The 25275-nt window shown below is 38.4% G+C and overlaps 2 protein-coding genes across 3 annotated transcripts; one reads left to right on the top strand and one right to left on the bottom strand.

Annotated features, from left to right (window-relative positions):
- The first annotated feature begins 1968 nt into the window (after nt 1-1968).
- slc2a11a (solute carrier family 2 member 11a) lies at nt 1969-9655 on the top strand. The gene is made up of 12 exons (XM_044121221.1): nt 1969-2036; nt 2295-2393; nt 2978-3138; nt 3868-3992; nt 4098-4227; nt 4323-4471; nt 4949-5136; nt 7080-7190; nt 7803-7904; nt 8020-8095; nt 8559-8686; nt 9340-9655. Exons 1-12 carry the CDS (start codon nt 2013-2015, stop codon nt 9553-9555), a joined length of 1509 nt encoding a protein of 502 aa, XP_043977156.1. The 5' UTR covers nt 1969-2012; the 3' UTR covers nt 9556-9655.
- A 2128-nt stretch (nt 9656-11783) lies between these two features.
- Nucleotides 11784-25095, bottom strand: patz1 (POZ/BTB and AT hook containing zinc finger 1). Of its 2 annotated transcripts, XM_044121219.1 has the most exons (5): nt 22266-25095; nt 20339-20402; nt 20085-20256; nt 18673-18837; nt 11784-16219 (listed from the first exon to the last, which is right to left on the bottom strand). In XM_044121219.1, exons 1-5 carry the CDS (start codon nt 23498-23500, stop codon nt 15741-15743), a joined length of 2115 nt encoding a protein of 704 aa, XP_043977154.1. In that variant the 5' UTR covers nt 23501-25095; the 3' UTR covers nt 11784-15740. The 2 variants fall into 2 exon arrangements, with proteins under 2 accessions (XP_043977154.1, XP_043977155.1); XM_044121220.1 differs by lacking the exon at nt 18673-18837 and having other exon boundaries at nt 22266-25093.
- Between the last annotated feature and the right edge of the window lie 180 nt (nt 25096-25275).

Raw genomic sequence — 25275 nt, 5'->3', positions numbered from 1 at the left:
AAAGTGGCTGTAGGGATAAGGGAAACACCATGGATCCCATCCTATGTTAGGAATCAGAGATTAGAAAGGCACAAACAAATAAAGATGTTGCTATAGTTTATTCTTAGATGCCAAGAAAGCTTTTGACCAGGTGCTCAAAGAAGGACATTTTATTGAAAATAATGGACGGACGGATGTTAAGCTTTTGTGTTCAATGTTTTGATGCAGTGTCTGGGTTGACCAGCTGTTTTCCCCAAAACCAGGAAACCCCAACCTTGACATAGTACCACTGTCGTCTTCTTTTTTTCTGTTTCTCCTTTCACTTCTCAGTATTCGGATGATTTATGCTTTCCCTCCAACTTTAGGCTGGACTTTAATCCTGCGCTCCTTCTGTTCAGTCATCTGCCCAACAGATTTGCTGATAATAATAAATTTAAATCTTCTGGCCAGAATCTGCTGAACTGTGAATTTTTGAACGTTCCAACAATATTAAATTATATAGACTGGGCTCTCAGGACCTGAATTTACTCAGCAAAAGATGAATGTTGACAATATGTATTTTAGTAAAATGAATAAGAGAAAAACTGCAAAGTTGGCATTAGCTATGCTAATGTTCCCATTAAAGACAGATGGTTCTCCCTGTTTAACGCAGAACTAAAACATTTTACTTATAGGGTTGTTCAAGATGGCTCAGCTCTTCTCAGAATCTCAAATCACTTCAAGCTGTAAAGCGATGTAGGTGAATGTATAGCCTGCTTTAGTTGGATGAGACTCATTTATTCATAGAAACTTCAGTACTTTGCATTTTATCCTTGTATTTACTTTTAATTTGTTGGGTTTTTTTATACAGCACTTCAAGTCTAATTTTGTTGCTTATTTGTGTGATTCAAAATAAAAATGTATTTCATTTAATTTAACTTTACTTAATTTAAGACATAAGAGATGTGAAAAATAAAATCACGTCTGATGTCTTTACAGTACCAGCTGATGATAATAAGCAGCTGTTTCAGAGTGTAATATTACTGTCCCCTGAATGATTCGTGTAAACTTCTGTAAATGTGCTTCTTCCAGCTCCTCTACTGTAAAGGACATCGTCCATTAATCATAGAGTCCAGCAGGACGGGTGAGAAACAGCGCCATCTGCTGTTGTTTAATTCACTTCAATTGAAGAGAATAAAATAGCAGTTAATGCAGACTTATAGCCATCCAGGGTCTTTTATAATAATTCAATACTGTAGCACCAATACAAGCTATCTTTTTAGCAAGTTTTATTTGTAGTTTGTCGCTAAATTAAAAATGACAATAAATCCAAACATTTGATAAGGATGTTTTTTAGAGGGTGAGTATTATTCATTATTTATTTACTTACTTATTTAAATCTTTGCTATGCTTTTCATGGAGCAATCTGTGACTCTTCAGCCTTTTTTTGTCTCTCTGACTTGCATTACCTTGGACTACAAGTAATGCAACCGCCACTGAAATAAATAAATTTCAGTAGCACTGAAATGTATTTATTTATTTACGCTTTCGGTTTCCATATCTCATATCTAACATTATTAGTGTCAAAAAAAGACAATTGGTATGTGAATATTAAAGTATATATATATATATATTTATTGCCATACTAGCAATAAATGGATTACATTACATGTAATCCATTCATTCTGCAGTTTACTTATTAAATAAAACTCCATGTGGCTGAATCTACCCATTTGTGTCTGTTCTTAGCATCCCGGTTTAAATCCCACAATGCTGCATATTTTAAAATCTTTAAACTTGAAGGAAGAATATGCAGTTTTCTCAGGTAAATCATTTCTGTGTAGTTCAAAGAATGCTGGTGAAGCATCATCTCACTGTTTGGCTGTTTATGTGTTAACAGAATTTTTAACAACTTCAGCCAATCAAATAAGGCCCAACTCTGCTGCATGCAAATCCATTTGGTCCGCTGCTGTTCAGGTTCGGGCTTCTGGGCAGTCAGCTGATCTCTGCGCTTGTGCTGGTCCTCACTGTGCCACCTTTACCTCAGCTTAAAAATGACAACTTCAGGGATGCAAAAGGTAAACAATTCATTTATATTTATTTATTACATGTCAAGAGCTTATTTCATGTTTCAATGAATGTTTTACGCGTATATTCATTCAAAGATTTCAGCATGTCCATGAGTGCAACGCAGAGCAATTTCCAAACTTTTAAGTGAATTAAACTTAAAATTGAGATTAGAGACAGTTTTGCTCTCATGATAGTTTCTGACTCCACCACCTTTGCTGTGTTTCTACATGTCATCAGTGAAGATGTTTATTTCCTTCTCCTGGCAGGGTAGTCCTCTGACGCTGGTGCTCATGGTTGCCTCTGCAGCCATCGGAGGAACTCTGCAGTATGGCTACAACCTGGCCATAATGAATGCTCCAACAACTGTAAGCTGCTTGTGCCTGTGTGAGGGATCGGCACTAAAACTGCGAGTTACATTCAAACATATGTTATAAAAACAACTGCTCTAAAAGTCCAAATTGCATCTCTTTAACATGAAACGAGATGGATTTAAGCAGAGGATTTTTATTGCTCGCAAAAGTTTTCATTGCTTGTAAGACATCTACAGACTCTATGACCTAATATTTGGGTCAGGCAGTGATTTGGCACAAGTGAGAATTAGGTCTGCTGTGTCAGTGATTAGTCATTCTTGTAAAGTGCCCAAATATGTTGAGTAGCAAACTCTAATTCTTGAGGTGGGATTGTTTCTCATGACTTTTGCTGAGCAAAGCATCTGCACCGAAAATTAAAGAGAAAAATCTTCCTTAAGTTTAAACTATAAATATACTCTGAGAAGTGACGGATTTTGAAACACTAAAAGACATATGGAAGCATTTGCATTGTTTGTGGGTCACCTTCCAAAGCATAAATGTATAAGCCAAGACATGAAATTGAGCTAACAGAGACAATAAGTGTCAGTTTTAATCATGGGTCTAGCATCAAATATTGACATTCATGATCTCTCTTATAGTTCATCCAAACCTTCATCAATGAGACTTTCCTGCAACGCTGGGACAGCCAGCTGGAGGACTACCAGGTGACTCTGGTGTGGACAATCATTGTCTCCATCTTCTCTTTGGGGGGATTTGCCGGAGCGCTCATAGCAGGACCAATGACCATCCGCTTTGGGAGGTAAAGTGAATGATAGACCTGCTGCTGTCATTAGAGATTGTTCATTTACTTTAATTTTTCATCTAAGCACCTGTGGATGGTGTTAGCCTTTAAGCTGAAATGCTATTGGTAAATATATAACAATGTTCACTTTTGGTGTTTTGTATCAGCTCCATCTGTTTCCACTCCCTCTCAAAAGTATTCATGTACCCTTTGCATATGCTGTCACATTTAAACCACCAAACCTGCTGGGATTTTATCTGCAAAATTGTGACGTGAAAGACAAACATACATTAGTTCATACTGACCTACAAATGAAAATGTGAAAAGAATAACATACATTCATTCATCCTCCTTTACTGCTTGAGGTTGCAAGAGGACCAGACCTGCAGCACAATGACCCAAAACACACAGATGCAGCTACAATGAAATGGTTTAGATCAAATGATAGCCAGGTCAAAGTCCAGATCAAAATACAACTGATGACCTGACGTGAAAATTGATATTTACAACTGAATCCAATCCATCCAATCTGACATAAATCTCAAGATTTTCAAAGCTGACAAAGGTTGTTCTGGAAAGTATTGACTCAGTTGGGCTGTGTACAAAGGTATACCACAATTTTAAGCGTTTATTTGCAAAATAAATGTGAAAATCATGTATCTTTTGCTTCTCAATTTTGTCTTGTTCTATGACATAAAATCTCAGCGAAACAAATAAGATTGTTGTTGTGTTTTTTCATCTACAAAGGAAAAAATGTCTGCTGCTGAACAATGTTTTCCTCATGAGCGGAGCTCTCTTGGCCCTCACAAGCCGAGCTGCCGGGTCGTTCGAGATGATCATGCTCTCACGTGTCCTGATTGGAATAAACGCTGGTACGGCAATTAAACATTTTCCAAATCACCCATGCATGCCTCAGGGTAACGTTCATTCATTCAGAAAGAGAGTTCATTTACAGAGAGAGCATGTTCGTTTCTTAGGAATCAGCATGAATGTACAACCCATGTATTTTGGAGAAAGTGCACCAAAGCACTTGAGAGGAGCCATCTCTCTGTCATCGGCTGTTTTCACTGCTTTCGGTGTCGTCCTGGGGCAGATCGTTGGTCTCAGGTGTGCTCCTGACATCTCTAAGTGCGCCAGTCCAGGATTTTAAAAGTGTGTCTCTGTTTTTCAAATGAATAAACAAGTGCTCTTTGTTTCTTAAGGGAGATTTTGGGGTGTGAGTCATGCTGGCAGTATCTGCTCGCCAGTAATGCTGTTCCTGGCTTCATCCAGCTTCTGACCCTGCCATGGTTTCCAGAGAGTCCCAGATACCTGCTTATCGACAGAGGGGACAAAGAGGCTTGTATTAATGGTAAGTTCAGTATTATGTTCTAGTGAAGTTCAGTCTACATTCAGCGGCTTTCAAAAGTATTTATATCCTTTGAAACCTTTTTACGCATCATCCCATAACAACCAAAAAACAGATTGTGAAGGAAAAATAAGTGGAAGGATTCATGGATGTTTTTGAAAAATTTTATGGATAATATATGTATAAGGAAAAAAGAGCTTTGTAGAACTGACATCTGACAGTCTATATGAAGCCCATATTCAGTCTGTATTTTGAATGGGCTTCATAATAAATGAATATGCTTTTATCTAAAGCCACAGTTTTCAATCTATGGTACATGTACCATGGCTGATAACCAGGGCTACCTCAAAAGAAATTATCATTACTAAAGGAAAAACACATTTCAGTCACAGGAGTACTTTACCCTGTAGCTTCTTCTGTTTTTATTCTCTTAGCACTTTCAATATGCTTTGTGTATGTTTTGCTCCTCTCTTTGGTTAGCTCTGCGTCGTCTTCGAGGCTGTGAGGTTGAGAGTACTGAGCTCGATGAGATCCTGCAGGAACAGGCAGAAACTAAAGGCATGAGACCAAGACGGCCATGGGAGCTTTTCACTGATCGCTCTGTGCGCTGGCAGCTCATCTCTGTTATCGTCATCAGCAGTGCCATGCAGCTCTGTGGAAACGATTCAGTAAGCTCCCCGGTCTGAGTCTCTCACTGAGGCCTGATGTCATGATATAAGAGACTTATAATGCAGCTGTTGGAGGTATGGTCAATTGCAGTGTATTTTTTTTCTAAGAAAAAAAAAATACAGCAAATTTTCATGGACTTACAGATAATGTACAGCAACATTATCTGATGTTCTGGTCAGGGCTTCCTTTGATGAATGGTTGGGATGTTGGTGGGAAATTTAGAAGGATTCCTCAGAACCGCCCGGCTGAGCTGCCAAGTTTGCGTTTGAACTTTATGTTCTTTACAGTTTGTTCTCAAAATGGTTTATTACTGTAGGCAGCTGCAGAAGCATCATAATAAATGTGTAAAAGAGACCCAATTATTTTTATGTATGATTTCAACCATATCCTCATTTAAAAAAAAAAAAGGGGGGGGGGAGGGGGGGGAGGCAGTACATCACATACATCATACATTCCTGGAACCTTTAGGTTACTTTTTGGAACTTGAGCAGCTATTTTCCAGAATTTATGGGGTACGTATCCAAAAAACAATGGGTTACTGTCAGTAAGTTGCAGAATAGTTTCAGAGGCTTCCAAATTAATTCCCAGAACTTTTAGGCAAATTTCTGGATCCACAGGATTTGTGTACAGACACAGTTGCTTTCATACAGTTTACAAGCTACAATTTTACAAAAATATTTGCCAAACTAACAGGATCCCTACTGGAAATTACTTCACTGGGAAAAAAAACGGATTTTATTAAATCTTACTCGACATTGCAGGTAACTTTCTCTAACTTGGGGGTAATTTGTCCAGAATATACCAGGTAAGACGTGTGTAGGGTCCCCAAAAATTATGCTCAAGAAAGAGTAACACTACTTCAATATATATTTAGTAAGGTAAAAGTAAAAGTTACTGTCCAAGAAATGTCTCAAATATAAAAGAAATTGCTTTGTAAAAAGACTATGTAAGCACTGAATAACTGAGCACCTCTGATTTTATATTTACACGTTATGTCATCAGTCAGACATAAATATAAAGTTTTGTGTAAATTCTGATATTTAAAAACTAAAATAAAAAAATGTAGTTAAGAAAAATTAGCAATGCTTCATAATAATTTTACTAAAGATAAAATAAAAAGCACGGTGTTGTGAAGCTGCTCCAAAGAGTACAACAAGTTACTCCAGTAAATGTAGCTTGTTACAACCCACCTCTGGAATTGCATGTTACTCTTAGGAAGCCATGAAGTTGTTTCAGGGACTTATAGTTTACTTTTCCTGGATCTTGCTAGTAGTTCACCTGGAAATTATAAGTAAATTTCCAAAACCTACAGTTGCTATTCTGAAATTTATAGATTCCTCTCTTAAATCGCAGGAAATCTTTTCAGAACCAACAGATTACTGTCTTGTACTCTATTGATACTTTCCAGCAATTTTTCCTGAAGCTTAAAACTGGGCTGCATTATCTGCTTATATTCTGTATAAGTAGCTATCAGAAAAGTTTTTAATTTGATTCCAGTTTCCAAGTTCAGTCCATTTACTTTTATGGAGTTACAGGTTACTTTTGGGAACAGGACTGTGTTATAAAGTGAGCAATTACCAGTTAGTTTCTGCTACTTACATTCCTGCCCTTGAAGATATCCTTCAGATTCTGGAGCATAAACTCAAAATTACATGAATGTTTGGGGTGTGTTATACATTTACTTTTTATTTTTTTGTATTTTTATGATGAACTTTGTGCATCTTTACAACATTTCAAAGCATTATGACAACAGAAAACACTAACTAAATCTTGAGTTTAAGACCTCTTAACCACATTTTTGGCAGCTTTAGAGAAGACTTTATATTAACACAAATACCCAGAGTACAAATGTTGGCACAATCAACTTAAAAGTATTAAGACCCCATTAAAACGAGCACCGATCCCTCGTAACATATATTCACATTGTGCGTTCTTCTTACAGATTTACTTCTATGCATCTTACGTGTTTAAGGAGGCCGGCATATCTGAAGAGCAAATTCAGTATGTCACAATCGGCACTGGGACTTGTGAGTTCACAGCGTGTATTCTGTGTGTAAGTTTCTGCCATTTGGTCTCTTGTTATACAACCTGCTCAAGAGGGAGAAAAGCTGCAATTGGCTGTGCTTTAACAAAGGAGGAAAAGCTTGAATCTGTGCCTAGACTGTCAGAAAACAATTTTTCCTGCAAAAAAAATTAAACTTCAGAGGTATAAAGTGAAACTGAGTTTAAGTATGGTGAAACTGCCTGCTGTAGGTGTGTATGTTGCATTAGAGTATGAATAGCATTTTTACCATGTACAGTACTCAATTAATTTGATTTTCTTCTTTTTATTTGACATCCTCCTCCATCCTCTGTAGGCAATTTGACTTATTCTGGATATTACGGTATCATTAAAAAAATTACCCACCTGACCAATCAGAACTGAGTGAATCCTTCAGGATGTCTCTTTAAGCAATCAACGAGATTAAATCTTATTTGAAAGATTAATGAGATAATAGCTAATGATAGCATGCCTTACCCAGCAAGTCTTAGACTATTTAAACAATGTTTTATCCGTTGTATACTGTGGATATCTGTTCAATGCAAGTATATAAAAGTCTATCAAATCTCAGATATCTGCAACAATAAAAACAGAGTCTGAAAAATGCGTATTTGACCCTTTCAGAATCTGCTGGTTGAGCGTAAAGGTCGGAGGTTCATGTTGATGGGAGGATTCCTCCTCATGACCATCTGGGCCATCGTCTTCACCATCGCTCTGTCATTTGAGGTAATCGCCATCCGCTCCAACAAATCTCTGCAGATTTTACTTATGATTATTTTCATTTTAATGTTGCATATTTTTTTCCTTTTGCTGAAAACAAGATCCTTCTTTTTTCAAACAGCTGTATGTGTCTTGGATGTCTTACTTGAGCATGGCCTGCATCTTCACCTATATTCTCAGCTTTGGGATGGGACCAGGTAAGCTGAACAAAATGCTTTCCTCAAGATAAAAACCTAAATAAAATCTGTTTTTTCAAACCTTTTGCAGCTCATCCCTAAATATGCACAAATGTATGTTTTTCTCCAAGACTTTAAGACCAGTAATGCTGCAAAATAAGTCTTCTAGCATAATATCTCTGCACTCATGCAATGTCACTGTATTATATCTGCTGAGGTGTGTCTTCCCTGCAGTCTAACCAGTGGATGAGATAAAGATTACTAATACTGTATTCTTTGTAATCTCATTATTCAATGTATAAGTGAATCAAAGCTATTTGCTTCAAAAAATCAGAATAAGCTGGAGATGTAACAGGGATGTCTTTTAAAATAAATACTAAATATACTTCTCTTCTACTTTTACTTTGTGCTTCATACCTTAAAAATTCCAGTAAAGTTTAATACACTTCCTAAACTGTGCTTTTTCTTCCACCCTCTCTCTCAGCTGGAGTAACCGGCATTCTTCCCACTGAGATCTTCAACCAGGCGGCGCGGCCAGCTGCATACATGATTGCTGGCTCCATGATGTGGCTCAACCTATTCATCGTTGGGATGATCTTCCCATTTCTGGTGGTCAGTCTGCAGCCTTTATCCCTCTATTTAAAACACCGGCATTTCATGTAGTTTAAAAATGAAGTGATTCAGACACGGGAAACCATGTAAAAGAAAAAAAATACAGTTGCATAAGGTAAGGAAGGAAGCAGAAATGTACATCTCACATATAGTTCTTTGGAAATTTATGAAACTGCTCACTATGCAAAGGAGCTAGACTCGGAATATTTGAAATTTACCTCTACTTCTGTTTTGTTTTGTTTTTTAAAGATGAAAAAATTAATATAAAAAAGCAAACAAGAGCAAAACTCTTAAAATGAGGTAAATTATGTATATTTTTAATGATATGATGCAAACAAACAGGCTTTTTAATGACATTTGAACTCAAACAATACATGTGTAAACAATGTGAGAAAATCATTGCATGTGATTGCAGTTAACATGCATGACCTTATAATTTCCTAATTTAAAATATTTGCGATTCGATTTCAGTATATTTGAGATTTTTTTTCATGCATTTATCAAATTTAAGCTGAGTATTGAACTTGGAGGTATTTCCTGTAATTACTTTAACACAACATAACACACTATGAATTCTAGGCCTCAATCTGTGCAAAATAAAGAACAGACATAATTTTAAGTATTTTGTTTTGTTTGTTTTGCTATTTTTGCAGAGTGGACTGAGTGAATACTGCTTTGTACCTTTCGGAGCCATCTGCCTGTCGTCCGCTCTGTACATCGGCCTGTTTTTACCAGAGACGAAGGGAAAATCTCTCTCAGTCATCACAAGTGAATTCCACAGGATGAACTTCAAAGGCCAAAATGACAGAAGTTTGGAATTACAGACTCAGTATAAGCTGGGCGAAGTGTGTCTTTCCACAGCCTTATAGGCAGACTATTTACTGCAACCAGTCGACAATGTGCTTGATTTTATTAATAAAGAAAAAAATAAACTGTAGGTGAATCAGGAGGGTGTTTCTGTCTCACCATTAAAACGCCAAAAAGTTAACCCAAATATAGAAAATTTAGTTTTATTTAAAACTATTTCAGTTTAAAATTTCAAACCAGTAAATGTTCATTTGATATTCTTTTTTTTTTTTTTTGACTGAAACAAAACCTGCTTTAATTATGTTTCCTGCATGACTTTAAAAAAACTAGTTTTTTCTGTTTATTAAGAATGTTATAAAGGCATGTTTCTAAATTATTATGTTCATTTGATCCATGATGTTGGAGTTGTTTGTACTTGTAAATATGTACCTATTATGCAACTATTGCTGCTCTGAGACATGGACTGTCTTGTCTTGAATTCTTCCATGAAAACAAATGTTTGTGTGTCTAAAATAATAAAATTACATGAACAAATATTGTCAATCAAAAATAGTATCTGTGAAGTTGCGATTAGACAAATAATACTGTGCCTTTCGAAAGTATTCACGTTACAACCAACAACTTCAATTTAACTTATTGAAGAAATCTGGTGCGTAATTTTCAAATGACATACACATAAAAACTGAAAATGTGTGGAGTGCATTTTTATTTAACCATCTCTGGTATGATTCCTTACTTCAGCCCACTGGTGTGTAGTTGGTTCCCAGTTTAAATTCAGCAGTTCTGTGAAGGCCTCAAATGTTTTTTCGGCGAATACTAGTGTACAAATATCATTGTGAAGGCCAAGTAAAAGACTTGGATTGTTCAAACCTGAACTTATGTAAAGATTTGTTAAAACACTGTTGATCTGTTAAACCTTTACTCTTTTAGAAATAGGATATCACCGATCATGGCAATTGTATATTTTATACACTGTAACATTTTTATCCTTTCTTTTTTGGATATTGCTAAACTTTCTTCTTGTTCTCATCATCTGAATTCATCATCACTGATTTAGAGATGACAGAACTTAGCAGTTGAATGTGTGTCATTGTTTAATACAGGATGATAGATTTTAGGGGCCCGGGGGTTCAGATCATTAAAGAGTTATTTTACCAACAAAAAGAGACTGTAATTTGTCAAAGACAGCCCTCAGATATTGTACACATTCAAGAGGATTACATTTTGCATATTTAAAACTTATCTTATGCAATGTTAGAGACACCTGGGCAGTGGTGTCTAAACAAGGTTATATATACAGTATATATATATATATATATATATATATATATATATATATATAGGATTATTTTTGACGTTGAGCTTTTGTTGTGCTCACACAGGAGGGACTCGGGCAGTCCTGCTTTGTGTGTCTTATTCCATTGGCCTATTCCATTTTCAGTGCTGCATTCATGATATATTTTGTCCCAGAGACGATGGGGAAGACCATGACAGAGATAACGGATGATTTTAACAAACTGAACTACAATAACAGAAGCAGTGATATCGAAAGCACAGATGTTTCAACTAAATTGTAATTTCTTGCTTCAAATTTGCCTTTTGAACAGCAAGTTTTAGGAAAATTAAATGTGTGTAATATATCATCATTTATATATTTTTTAGCCTTTTACACAAGCTACATATATAAACTACAATAGTTATATTGATTTCCATGTCTGAAATCAATAAATGTGTAAAAAAAAAAAGAAAAAAGAAAAAAAAGAAAAGAAAAAAGCAATAAGTAAATAAATGAACCTTAAAGGAGCCAAATTCAAGTATGAATTCGAAGGGGAAAATGTACTTGGTGATTTGTCCAGAGAGGAGGGAAGAGAGGGAAATGTTGTCAAGAAGCAGTGGCTTGGAGACTAAAGTAAACTGGCACCCCACTCTGAAAATTAAAAGTGATACGTGGTGAGCCAGGTCTACTTGTAATTTACTACGGTGGCTACAGACCACTTGTTATTCAAACAATTAATTGAGGTAGAATTACTTTAGTTATGACTAATATTCTGCCTCTGGTGTACACAAGTGAAATTTCTCTCAAGTTACTCTCAACAATTTTGTCACCAAGATAACTTTTTTAGACTATGAAAATATTCCGGTGTGCAACAGCAAGTCCAGCTCTAAAACAAATAAATAAATTAATAAAACAGAAAAAAAAAACTACAAATAAAAAGAACAAAATGAAAGCTTCCAAGTTGCATAATCAAAGTTCAGGCAGAATAACTACTTAATAATCACAGGACAAATGTTTGGAGATTTTCAGCTGCAATTTATTTGATTCTCATCTCCAAACCAAGAATTTGAGACGAGACTCAATAACAGAGTACAAAAACAAATATCTATAGAAAAGTAAGCTCATAATGAAATATGTCCAGATGTCATAACAAAACACAAAGTTCAAGTGTTTTTAAGAGCAATCCCGTCGAGTAAAATGATAAAATACCAAGGTAACATATTGTACATCTTGCGTTTTTATACAAAAGTGTCAATGCAAGTCACTCTGTACAATGTTTACCCTTTAGAAAAGAAAAAGGACCATTTTATTTTTATTAATCAACTGCTGAGCACAATCAGTATTTGGAAGGCACTTTGCAACAGACAAAAAGCAGAAAGCATAACATTTAACCCAAAACAATTAATCAATATCATAATTCAATTTTGGGAAAGAATAAACAGATCATATATTCTTAATAATGTCTAAAACAAAGGTTTATTACTTCTTTACAGCATATTCCAGGTGTTTTAAACAGTAAATGTAACAAAACCTTTAAATGAGGAAATACCAGTGCAGAATGGGTAAAAAGAAAAAGAAAAAAAACTTGGTCAAAGAGTCGAGCAGCTGGCAGTGTGAGCGCTACCACGGCAACGTGATAGATAGTTCAGTGTAACTAATATAAACGACTACAGCCACCAACCAGTGATCGACATTCTGTCCCCAGCTCAGCTTGCATGCCTGAACTTTACACTTCAGATGGCCATAACTTAACATCCCTCCCAACAACACAAGAAACTAAACCATAATATGTACAAAACTCACCACTTACAAACACAGATCAAACAGGTTGGTTCATATATTTATCTATTTATATATATATTATAAAGAGAGAGAGAAAGAGAGTGTGTGTGGGGGGGTGAGCATGTGTGTGTGTGTGTGTATGAAAGGTATATACACTTGTTACAATCACAATATAACCATAAATAATATAGGAATGTACTAAAATACTCACAAATAATTAACAGCATACACTGAGATCCATCATCCACTCACCACACACACACACACCATCAGCCCTTCACTGCTAGACTGAGTCTGATTTGCATCGCAATACACGTCTTCAACAAAACTAAACAAATATGAGAATAAATTTGATGCATGAAGTTTAGTAGGTGCTTCGCAACCGTACGGATATAACAGAGCGAAACTCTGTGCTCAAAAAGTTTCATTGTACTTCTGCGTCAAATATTTACAGGAAAACGCAAGGGAGGAGAGTCATGGTCAGGGCTGCAGTGGAGCAGCAATCAGATAAATCCAGAAATACGGTAGAATCAGGTGCTTTTGAGGAAAAGCCAAATAACTTAAAACATAAATGTTTATTGGCTTTTATTCCTGCTGAGCTTTGAGTGAGGAGTAAACCAAACTGAGGGTTTGAAAGTAAACCGACTGGATGCGATCTTAACCATTAATTTACAAAACGTTTGATGCCTTTGACATGAATCAAGCATACCCATTGAAATATGTTGCATAATTCCTCATGTCCCCATAAAATGAGGTTTTCAATCAACTGCTTGTTTGTCTCTGCCACATAAACGCATCGCGTAAGACTCAATCGTGTAACATCCAACCCAAGAAAGCAGCCGCTAATGTAAAGAGAGCCATGGCAACAGGATGCAGCACAAACGGCTCTGAGCACAAGATGACGAGGAAGAGGGAAAGTGCAGGTGATGAAGGAAGGTGTAAAACCATTGACCAGGTGGCTCTGTCAGCTGCGACTCGCTCCCTTGGCGAAGCGTCCCAACACTTCTTCCACAACACGCATATTCACGCCTCCGTTCACCATAAATTAAAGTGAAAACACGAGAATAAAACAAGATTTTTGACAGTGAATAAAAGAACAAAACAAAACACAAAACTCAGGGTATGAATAAGTTATTAAAATATAATCTACATCTTTTAAAATATATAAGGAAAATATACCTGATCTTGGTCCCCGTTTCATGCATTTAACTCATTCAAGAAACTAACACAAAGACTCCGTCATTATCCAGACCTTCTATTTAAAATCTGTCTGCGAATCCTTGGGTTGCTCTTCTGTACTCCTCCTCTGTTTGGACGCGTTTTAGTGAAATTAGGAAATATAATCAAAGTAGGACTTCTGGTTCAGCAGTATCAGAGAGGAGATAAAAAAACAAAAAAAAAAACAAGAGTCAGATCACTGTTCATTTAACAAACTCTAGCCACGTTTGTCTAAATTTAAATCAATCCATGACTTTTCTTCCTTGAATTTCTTTTTCTCCTTTTACACAATTTAATGAGCACATAAAACATAAACAAAGAGAATCCCTTTGAAAAGTGCTTCTTAACTGTATGAGGGTGTTTAAAAACTGATATTTCTGAAAACATAATATACAGCAGACCTGGCACAGAAAACCCTTAATGTAAATTCATCTCCATGACAGCAGCTTAATACTAAGTAAATTCAATATTTAAGTTTGTTTTTCTTTCCTCCAACTCAGTTTTAGAAATAATGAACAAAATGTCTAATGATAAAATTATTCTCCTGCAGTAAAAATCCAAAATATTTTATTACAACTAATGTAATGCAATATTAACATAAATTGGCATTTACTTCAGACTTCTCCTTGTCCTGAGATATATAAATAATGCGACGGACTCAATTCTCTCAACAGCTCTGCAAAATGAGAAAGTCGTCCAACATATGTTGATCTTCAGAAGTCTATAAATATCTACAAAAATAGCTACTAACCTTTGTTTTTCCACACCAAAAGTCAGAGTTACATTAAAGTATTAACTACAACTAAGAAGGTGAATGAGGACCGATTTTTATCTTGCCAAAACTCAACGTTTGTCAAACTCTGCTGGTTACTTTAACCTGAACAGTGTGCTTAGACCAGATAACAAGCATAAGCTTTTAAGCAAAAAACACTCCAGGTGTAAAATAAAGGTGTGGTGGAAGATGTGTGATACTGTGGGTCTGCCTTTCTTCTACAGGGCCATGAAACTTTGGGATCATAAACTCTTTGAGATACCATGTTGAGACACCTGGAGTAATTTACTGTATTTTTAGCTTCCCATTAACATTTTATTGTTAAAACAGTTCAGTTTTCAACTTAACCTGAGCTACAATAAGCATTTCATTTTTTGTTATTTAGGAGATAAATTAGGCACCAGAAAATCGGTTAAAAAACGTAATTGGAGAATATATAGGGTGAATTATTAATAAGTGTGCCACTTGGAAGTCTTTTCCCCCCCCCACTTTTTTCAGTGCTGCTGCAATAACAGATGAATTTATTTTAAGATGAGTTTTGCATCTTTACCAGGGTGATGAGCGGATTGGATGCTGCATCTCTTTTTCTCAAACAGTGTCAGCCTGTTCGGTATATTTCATCGTCACAATATAACCAAAAAAAAAACAAAAAACTAAAGCCAATTTAAATTCCCAACTAGAAGACAAAAAAACCTTTATATGAATCTAAATATAAGCCCTGCTGTTGCTCTGAGGTAAAGTCTTCTGTAATTGCTGGGATGGCCAAAGATCCGTTTTAAAGCTGGCGAGAGCAGCTAAAGTGAATAAGTTAGCAACTACACCTAAAGGTAACGTCAATAAGTCATCTCATGAGAAGAATATTTGTGCAGCTGAGTAAGCTCAGAATAAAACCATTGGAGAAAGAAATGTAACATAACCTTCAGAGACTGACATCTGTGAAAAAAAAAAACTTATTTCTTTACACACAAACTTTAAATGGTGAACACACCCCTTTTTATCCTCAAAAACGTAGAAAAGTAGGACTTCAATGGCAGTTTCTGACAAAAAACTCTGGATGCAGGTTAAGCAACGAGACAAACAAAAAGAGTAGTCTTGAGGCAAAGTTCTTCCCAAACACGGGGCGTTTTCTGTGGGCAACCCGGCTTTGTCCTAAGAACGAAGAGGCCAAACGGCGGCCTGTAAAAGCCTCCGAAAAACCGTTACTTCCCTCCAAAGTCGATTCCACTCTGACCTGCCTCAGGGTCCACAAGAGACGAGGCGAAGGCAGACTGGACTATCTGAAAGCCGAATGACTCGAGGAGGGACATGTTTTGTTGGGGGGAAAAGGGGGACGTTAGGGAGGGTGCCATCTCGCTTAAGCCAGACCCCGGGACCCCGTGGGTCCGCTGGGCTTTGTGAACTCGGTGCTGGTGCTTGTTGAGGTAGGACTTGGTGCGAAACGCCTGGCCACAGATCCCACAGATAAACTTCTTCTCAGGGTCTCCGTTGGCTTTAGAAGCATCTGGAGAGCCAAGAATCCCGGTGGGATCCCCGTTGCAGGCGAGGGAGGGCATCTCAAGCTCCGGTCCGTCGGGTTTGGTTGGAGACTTAAGCTCGTCAACGTTGGACAATTCCCTTAGCGAAGTATCCGACTCCTCCGATTCCAGGTGGGGACACTTGCCGGCGTTTTCCTGTCCGTCTGAGGTGAAAACAGCACAGATGGCAGAGAGAAGATGAAACAGCAGAAATAGGAGACAAAGGAAGACATGGATTAGGAGACATGGGTGAAAACCAAAAAACAGATCGAGATATCCAACTTGAAGGAACTGATAAAACAGCCAATTTAAAGCAGCAGCTGTTACATCTGAGGGGCAAACAGAGGCTGCAGCTCAGCCCAGTTGCCTCAGAATCTAACAGGATTTATGCCGTTCCATCAACCAGTAAGCCATGCTTGCTCCATGCACACCCAAACCTTCCTGCAGGATTATATCATAATTTTTCTTGTTATTAATATTTACATTTACTAAACTGATTAGCACACATAACGCAGTGTTTTCGCGTATTTAATCCCTCTGATATGAACTATTGTCCCATGGGTGAGTTATTGTCCAAAGAGCAACAATCCCTCCTCAGGTAGTTCTGCAAAGGAAGACTAGAGTAATCCCTGAAACCTGCTGCTTCAGTTGATTCAACAATATCCAAGGGATTTGTAGTCAAACTCTGAGCTACAAAATGTTATCAACAGGTCTTTGCAGAAGCATTAATGCCCCAAGACCTTTGCCATTCTTTGACACCCTACAGCAAACTTCAGTGTAGGTTGTCATGATTTTATGTGACAGACCAGAACAAAGTAGTACATAATTGGGAAGTGGAAGGAGTACTACATTCATTTCTTTTTTCTTGTTACAAAATATTAACAACAACAACAAAAAAAACAATCTTGTAAACTGAGCCGACTGATTGTACTCAACCCCTTTTACTGTGACACTCCTGAATAAAATCCAAGGTGACCAACTGTGTTCGGCACACAATTCACTATTCATTTCAGCCCAGTATAAATTCAATTCTGTGAAGGAGTCGGTATTTTGTTAGATAACATTAGTGAACAAATAGCACCGTAAAGATTTTATGGGATTTATTGAAGGGTACCAAGAGGAACACAATTTTTGAAAGTAAATAATAAGAAGTCCTGTTTGGAGTTTGCCACAATCCATGTATGAGGCACAGCAAACACAGGGAATGTTTTTACATGAGATCAAAATAAACCTTTTGGCAAAATGATGTTTGGAGGAAAACTAACAATCCCCTTGAAAACTATGAGGCTGGCATTCTCAATGTTTTGGATTTTACATTAGTTTAACACACAAATTACAAACAATTGCCAAGTCACTGCAAACCTTAATGGCATGCTGAGAACATAGTACAATCATCTGAATCTGTAATGGAAATATCTAAGGCTTGCAGGACACCGGCCCCTGCTTACTGGACTCGGAAGCCCCTGATCTAGATCAAAGCATATTCATATTCATGTAGTGGCCTAAATCCAGGTGAAAATCTGTAGTTCACAGATGCTCTCCAACCCAGCTGACTGAGATTGAGCCACTTGTAAAAGCACCCACTGCAGTGAAAAGTGGCTCTACAAAGCACTGAGTAAGGGAGCCATAAAAACAAAAAACATTTAGCATTTTTCTTTCACATCTAAATCACGCACTATTTTGTGTCAGTCTATCACATTAGTGTTTTTTTTATTATAGCTTTAATTTTGTGATAAATTCTAAACAGCTTCAAGGAATAGGAATATTTTCCAAGGCACTGGACAATTATCTTGGCACCTTATAATTCCTCGCTTTGTGTAAATACATCTGTAAATACATGAACATAAATCTGTCTATGCTTCATTTTTTTTCGTCCACTTGTGACTCTTGGTTCTCGGTGTGTTGCATCTATGCTGCGGGTTTTCTCCTGCAGAAATGTCGCCAGTGAATCCAGGACGGGCATATGGAGCACACTCCAGGACGATCATGCATCAATGTGCGTAGGTGAAGAACTGCTCATGAACCAGCCAAGCAGAAACACACACTTAACTCAGCAGCCATAGCCATGCTGGACAGCAACATACACACACACACAGGCGAATGTGATACACGTCTCGGCCATTTAAATCAGCGCTAGAGAAAATGTTCAATGTTGTCCTTTGTTCTCAATCGATTTATTGCATAATCTAAGCTCCGACTTAGCAAGACGTAAATTGTCCCTTCAAGAAATAAAAGTCTTGGGGTTAGGGGAGTTATTTATGAGTGGATGCAATGAGTGGTATCATTATTCCAGACAAATGACCACAAGTGTTTGCAATACTTTTCCAGCTCTCATTTACAGTGGTCTGCAAGATATCAGCAGTGTAAAAGTCAGCTTCTAATGTGGACATTTAAAAACAAAACTGTTCCGGACATAAAGTACAGAAAATGTTCTCACTGTTCTTTGCAAGTGAAGAAGCAATGGTGAATGTTTAAAATAAAAAGCATGAAAGCAGCAACTGAGGCGTGCCCAAGTTAAAATACATGGCGAGCTTGCAGCTTGTTTCTCTGTAGCCAATGCCAGCTAGAAACATAACAAGCTGTGGAGGTGGTAGGAGGCGAGCGGGCGACTGCTTGCCTTCCATTGAGCACTGGCGTCCCGTTTGGTAAGGGGTGCCGTTGTGCATCTGGAGCTGCAGCTCCCCCCTTGGATCGGGGAAGGTGTGCATTGTGGTAGAAGTGGGCAGTGATGAGCCATGGTGTGTCTTTATATGAACCTTAAGGTAGGACGCAGTGGAGAAACCTGAGGCCAAAAACACAAAAAAAAAACAACAAAAAAAAAAAAACAAGGCAGTTGCTCGGTACAGTCAAAGCCTTGGCTATAAGAGAGGTTCCTTCAGCAACAGCAAACTAACTTCTTGATTTGTGGGTTTGGAATAACTCCAGACTTCAACAGTGGTTCAAACCAGCAACTGAAAACAACAAACCTCCAGCCACCAAACCTAAATAAGTCACCAACACAGATCTACGTAGCTCTGCTTCTGACTGCGACATCCAGTGCCCAGCAAAAGCATTTACGTCTCATCACAGTACAGCCACAAACTTGTATGACTTGTATTTAATACATTTTTTAAAGATATTATGCAACAGACCAGCACAAAGTACTGCATTATTGTGATGTGGGAAAAAAAGAAGTGAACTGATAGGTGAAACTGTTTATACGCAGCAAGAAGGTCTTGGGTTTGAATCCCAGACCTTCTTGCAGTTTGTATAGTCTCCCAGTGCATGTGTGTGTTCTAAATTGTGTGCTATTTTATGTTTGTCACATAAAATCTAAAACATTTGTGATTGTAAATGGAAAATAAATGTTGCAAAGTTCGTGACATTGTAACCAACCATCCTCCAAGCAACGCAGGACATTGTAAACTTAAATTTCAGCCCTATGAATAAATCAAATGCACTAAGAGACAAAATAGGTCATAATAAAATCCATAATCCAACTAAGCAAATTGTCTGGGAGTGACAACAACACTTTGAGCTCACAGAAGGTGAGGAGTATGGAACTCCAACAACAAATGCTAAGGTGGATCCACAGTTTCCTTGATGGATCTTTTTTTTTTTCTTTTTTTTTTTCGAATAATCTTATACAAACAGATTTTCTGAAAAGTCTCAGAAGAAAATTCTGTGGCATTCATGATTACTACAGAATCAGACACAAAAAAGTCCATCATGAATCAGACAAGTAGAACTGATGCAACTTCAGCTTGAGACCTAGAAAGAATGTTTCAAGTTGAATTTGCTCTGCACCACAATGAAGAGTCGTTTGACAAGAGCCGTCAATGTGTATTTTTAGACATTTGATTCATTTTAGCTCTGATAACCTGGAGACAAAACACAGAGTCTATTTCTGGAACAAGTGAATAAAACACCTTTGAGCGGTTCCTTTTCCATATTTAGTCCAACAAGTCGACGTAAATCTGAATTCTCGTCGACAAAATAGATCAAGCGCCACTCAGATTTGCAACCGTTCAAGGTTTTCGTAACAGTTACCTTTATTGCAAATGCCACAGTAGTTGTGAGTTCCCTCGCTGTGTTTCTTTAGGTGGTCCGTCATGTATGCGGCTCGCAGGAACTTGCCGCAAACTTTGCAGGGAATTTTGTCCTCGTGGCACGCGAGGTGCGACCGGAGGCGGTCTCTTGTCGCGAAGGAGGCGTTACAAATCTGAAGCACACAGAGACGCAAACATAAACACTCGCATGTCGCCGTTAAACTCATAGGTTTTACAGTAAGTGTTGATGGTTACCTGGCACTTGTGGGGTCTCTCTGTCGTGTGCACTTGTTTAATGTGTCCATTCAGGTGGTCAGGTCTGTATGCAAAGGGCAAAAAATATGAAACTTGTATAATTTTTACTGCAAAAACAGCATCAACTGTTGCAGATTACAATGACATCTACAATAAATGTTAAACACAATTTGCACAGGATTGTGTTTTCTCCGCAGGAGCTGATGATTTTCTCCAACCTAATTAAATTTATTGTAAAGCACAGATCGTCTTCAAATACAACAATCAGGTCTCCTTTTGGAGATAAAATCCATGCTCTTCTCACGACTCGTCTAGATTATCGCAATTCATTTATGCTGGGATCAGTCAGTTGGCTCCAAAATTACGGAGCAGATTGCCATTAAATATTAGACATGCATCTTCTTTCCTGTGTTCGAGTCTCATAAAAGCACACTTATTTGCAGTGGCTTTTTGACATGGAGTCAGTTGCTTTGTCTTTGTTTCCGTTTTAATTTTACCGTAATCTTTCTAGTGAGTTTTATTCTGCTTAGGTTTTCTTTTATATTTCATTTATTTCTTGGCCTGATCTTTTTTAGTACAGTACAGCACTTTGGTTAAACAAATGTTGTTGTTTTTTTTCTTTTTTAAATGTGCTTCATAAATATTTGGATAATAGATTTTAAAATACGAGACTAGTTTACTCATCTGAATAAGATTAACTGCTGATCAAACGGGTGAAAAATGGCAGCAATTCTAAATCTTTGTCCTCCTGGACCGCTGTCCTTCCCATTTCAGATGCTTCTCTGCAAATTGAAGTGATTGCATTACATCCGCAGCCACCAAGTGCTGCAGAAGCCTGTTAATCACTAATTCACTTAAGTTAGGTGTTTAGCAGCAGGGAAACTGCTAAAACATGCAGAGCACTGTGTTCTAAGGACAACTGAGAAAAAAATTTAAATAAGTCATCTTGGAGGCAGAGACGTAAATGATTTTAAAACATTTTTTTTTATATATAGAGCTTGTAAAGGCATCTCTCAGTTGTTAATGAAGAAATCTTTACTGCATCTGAATTGGACTCTGCTTGTTGTCACCAACAAGGGATGAAATATTTTAGATTATGTATTTTCTTTTGTTGAACAGAATTTTAATGAAACCTCAGGGAAAAGCACTGGGGTGACCTGAGTTTGATTCCCCCACATGTTGCTGTGCACTGCTGGCAAACTGGCTGAAAGAATACTGCCATTTGATTCCCTTATTTATAACACACATTCAGAAATATCACCTAACACAAAATGTGGGCTTCATGCTACTTTTTTAATTTACAATTGTGTGTCAAACTCAAAGTAAATATTGTATAATACACAACATTAATAATCCATGGGTTGTATTGCTGTATTCTAACAGGAGCAGGAATATTTTATGCTTTTCTGTTTTAGAAAATAACGTGATCACAACATACTGTAATGCAAGTCAAAATGGGTCTTATTGCCACATGAAGCATTGATGTTTCTTAATTTAGTTGGTCATGTTTTAAAGTCAATAAGCCAATTGGTAATTATGCAATAAAAATATTTTTACAATAAGACCAATAAAGTATTTTAAAGCTGAACTATCATGCATATGGAAAAGTATGTTATGTTTTTGTACTGTAGAGTAAATTAATTCAATACTTTGCAAGGGGTTCCTTAATATTAACTACTGGATGATGGCTTGGAGGCCGTCTCACTGTTGCTTTTGCACCTTTACCTTCCAATGTAATTTATGTTATTATGCATGATATCAAGGTCATGTGGTTGTTCCGTGCGGAGGCTTGTCAGTGACTGGAGTTGGGCTATTTTTTTCAAATTAATTTACAACACTTTACACGGCCCTGGTTCTTGGTTATATAAACATTCACTTCTCTAGGAACCAGCAGCAGCAGCTGTTCTCACCGTGAGGTCCAACTCACCTGGAGAAACCCTTCCCACAGCTTTGGCACACATACGGTTTGCCAACCGAGCCATCGTGGGACCGAACATGGTACGACATCCGGTCCTTGCGCTTGAACCGCAGCCCGCACACGGGACACGCGTACGGCTTCTCCCCGGAGTGGGACAGCTTGTGTCGGTTCAGGTGATACACGTCCCGGAAAACTTTCCCGCAAATGTCACAACCCACATGCCGCCTGGTCCGCTCCCGCTTGCGGTTGTTGTCCAGCGTCAGTCCTCCGGGTAGCTGCACCCCGTTTTCCAGCAGCCCGGACTGCGATAGTAAAGACAGACCCCCCGGAGCTGACAGGCCGTCTCCGAGGCTGTGGACGCCCCCGGTGGAGGCTCCGTGTTGCGCTTCGTGGTTCTTTAACCGAGACGCTTCTGTGAAAGCTTTCCCGCAGGCCCCGCAGGGGAACAGCTGTCCGTTGTCCTTCTGGTTAACGTGATTAAAGTGGACAGCCTCTTTCTTCGGTCTCCCTCTTCCTCGTTTGGATCCAGGCGAGCCAGCGTCGTGATGAAACATGCTCCCCGTGATTTCCGCCGACGGGGACATAGAAAGTCCTTCGACAGGCTCCAACATCGGCACCGACGACTCACAGCCGTCCTCCAGCAGCACTGCTGGCGTGTCTCCGCTCTGGTCCAAATGCATCTGCGTACTGTTCACAAAGCCTTGGCCGTTTAACAATATACCCGTTCCGTTTACCAGCTCCGGCGGAGCCACGGAGAAACCCAGCTCCGTGGCCCCCGCGGCCTGGAAGAGACTGGCCTCTCCTCCCCGGGTGGTTGGGACGAGGATCTGGACGTTGGACTGCTTGATGACCTCCTGACATATCTCGATGACGGACCGCATCAGCAGAAACTTGGCAGCCGTCATCAACTCCGGGAAACACTCCAGCCGAACCACGATCCTGGATGTGTAAGCGAAGTCCAGGATGTCTTTGAAAACTTTCGGGCTGATCGTGTGCATCTCCAGCTCCTTGGCGTCGCCCTCGCCCTCTGTCTGACGGCCGAACACCGACTCGAAGTACTCGCTGCAGGCGGCCAGCACCGCTTTGTGAGCGGGGAAGCTCTCCTCGCCGACGCGCAGGATCACGTCGCAGAACCTGCCTCCATCTTTCCTCTGAACGTTGAGGTTGTGTAGCATCTCCACGCTGTGCTTGCTCACCTGGTAGGTGTACGAAGAGGTCCAAGACGGCTCCGCTACCTTCTCCATACCGAATTCATCAAACAACAATGGTCGTTGGCGTCGACCGACGGAGAACTGACAGATTACGCTTTTACGGTCTCGATCCACCGAGGCCAGCTAGCTAGAAAAGCCCGAACCAGCCGCCCCTCCCGTCGCTTTAGCATCTACCGTTAAACGTTAGCAGCAGCAGGGGAAAAATGGCAGCCCCCCAGCTTCCTGTGAACTTTGGCCCTGCTTTCTTAAAGGGTGGGGGTGGCTCTTGTTTGGTTTGTAAATGCTCGTGTAGTTTTATACTAGATAAAATGTTTTCTGCGTTCAAGGTTGGTTGCTTCGAGGCGTTGCACCGCGGGGGATTTTTATGTTTTTCAGGTTAAACATTAACACGCAGGTCTCTGTTCTTCCTGTGTGTTTTTTAAAGCACCTCCCCCAACCAAACTGACCCCCCTCCTTCTGTCTCTACAGATGCCTTCAAAATGAACACTGTACCCAATTAAACCACATGGGAAAGATGGTGAAAATAAACATGCTCACATTTGCACTTAAATAGTAACATATGTAGGTTATAGAGTTTACATTTTAAGTTTATATTATACAAGTGGTTCCTGAAGGTTGGCGTGAGATATGTGTGTGGGACTTGGGATAATCTTAAAATTTAATTCAAAAATACTTTGATGCCAAAGGGAAATTCTTTTTTCAAATAAATGGAAATGCATTGTTGATTGTGAGCAGGACGGATCTCCTGTAGCGGACCGTACGTCTCTGAAAACACTTTGCAAGCATGTTCATAACGGTTAAAAGAAAAAAAAAATGTGATTGGACTACTGTAATGTAGTCTATGCAAAATAAATACATAAAATATTACCCAACAAGTGTTGAGTAATTTCCAATGTTTTCTCAAGTTTATCAAGAATAGATCACAATGCCTCAAAAATGGCTCAGTGACCCTTTCAGGCTGATATCATTGGAGCCGTGTCTAGTCTATTCTTGAATTGATTTCAATCTGACCACAAGGTTTATTTTTGAAATCAGTCTACTACTTCACATAGCTGAAAAGATCCTATTCAAGTTTTACTATTTCCTTTTATGGGCCCAGCAGTAATCATAGGCATGGCTAATGAACCTACAGTTTTAAGTGGATTAAACAGGGGGGTGAATTATTTTTCCATCTTAGGTTTTAATAGCTTTTTATCCCCAAATAAAACAATTTGAAAACATCTCCTTGTATTCATTGCAATAATCCAATATGTTTGATCTGAAAATATTAAACATTAAATTAAATTAAATATAACCCAATACAGCTTGCCAGCTCTGTATAAATCAAATTTCCATTGCTGTTGCTGATACCCAACTCCCTGTGTTCCCCCAACCCTCAATTGTATTACCAGTAAGTCTCAGATTTAAATCAGATTGCTAACAAGTGATGACAAGTTTTAGATAACTGTTGAAAGACCCGTTTTCAAAAATGGTATTAAAATATTCCTGGCTGGAAAGGAGCTGGTAGTGGATACCATTTAGTGACCCAGGTACACAATGAGCCAGTTTCAGGAGCAGAATTATTTCAAAGGTTTGAGCAGAAGGGCTTCTCTGCATCATGCAGCGTCACAGCAAAGTACCACCTGTAATCCTCAGATTAATCTGAATAAACCAGTCAATGTCACTGTAGACGAAAACATGTTTGAACAGGATTTGACCAAGTGCAGTTCAAGCCCTTTGATTGGAAGTCAAGACTCACAAGGGATTATCTGAAATTGTACAAACAGGTGCTTTAACAAACCAGTATAAAAAAAAGAAAAAAAAAAAGA

The sequence above is a fragment of the Gambusia affinis genome, linkage group LG07, assembly GCF_019740435.1.
Source record: "Gambusia affinis linkage group LG07, SWU_Gaff_1.0, whole genome shotgun sequence".
Classification (NCBI taxonomy): Eukaryota; Metazoa; Chordata; class Actinopteri; order Cyprinodontiformes; family Poeciliidae; genus Gambusia; species Gambusia affinis.
Note: the sequence above shows the minus strand (reverse complement) of the source record. Positions and strands in the feature narration are given on the sequence as shown.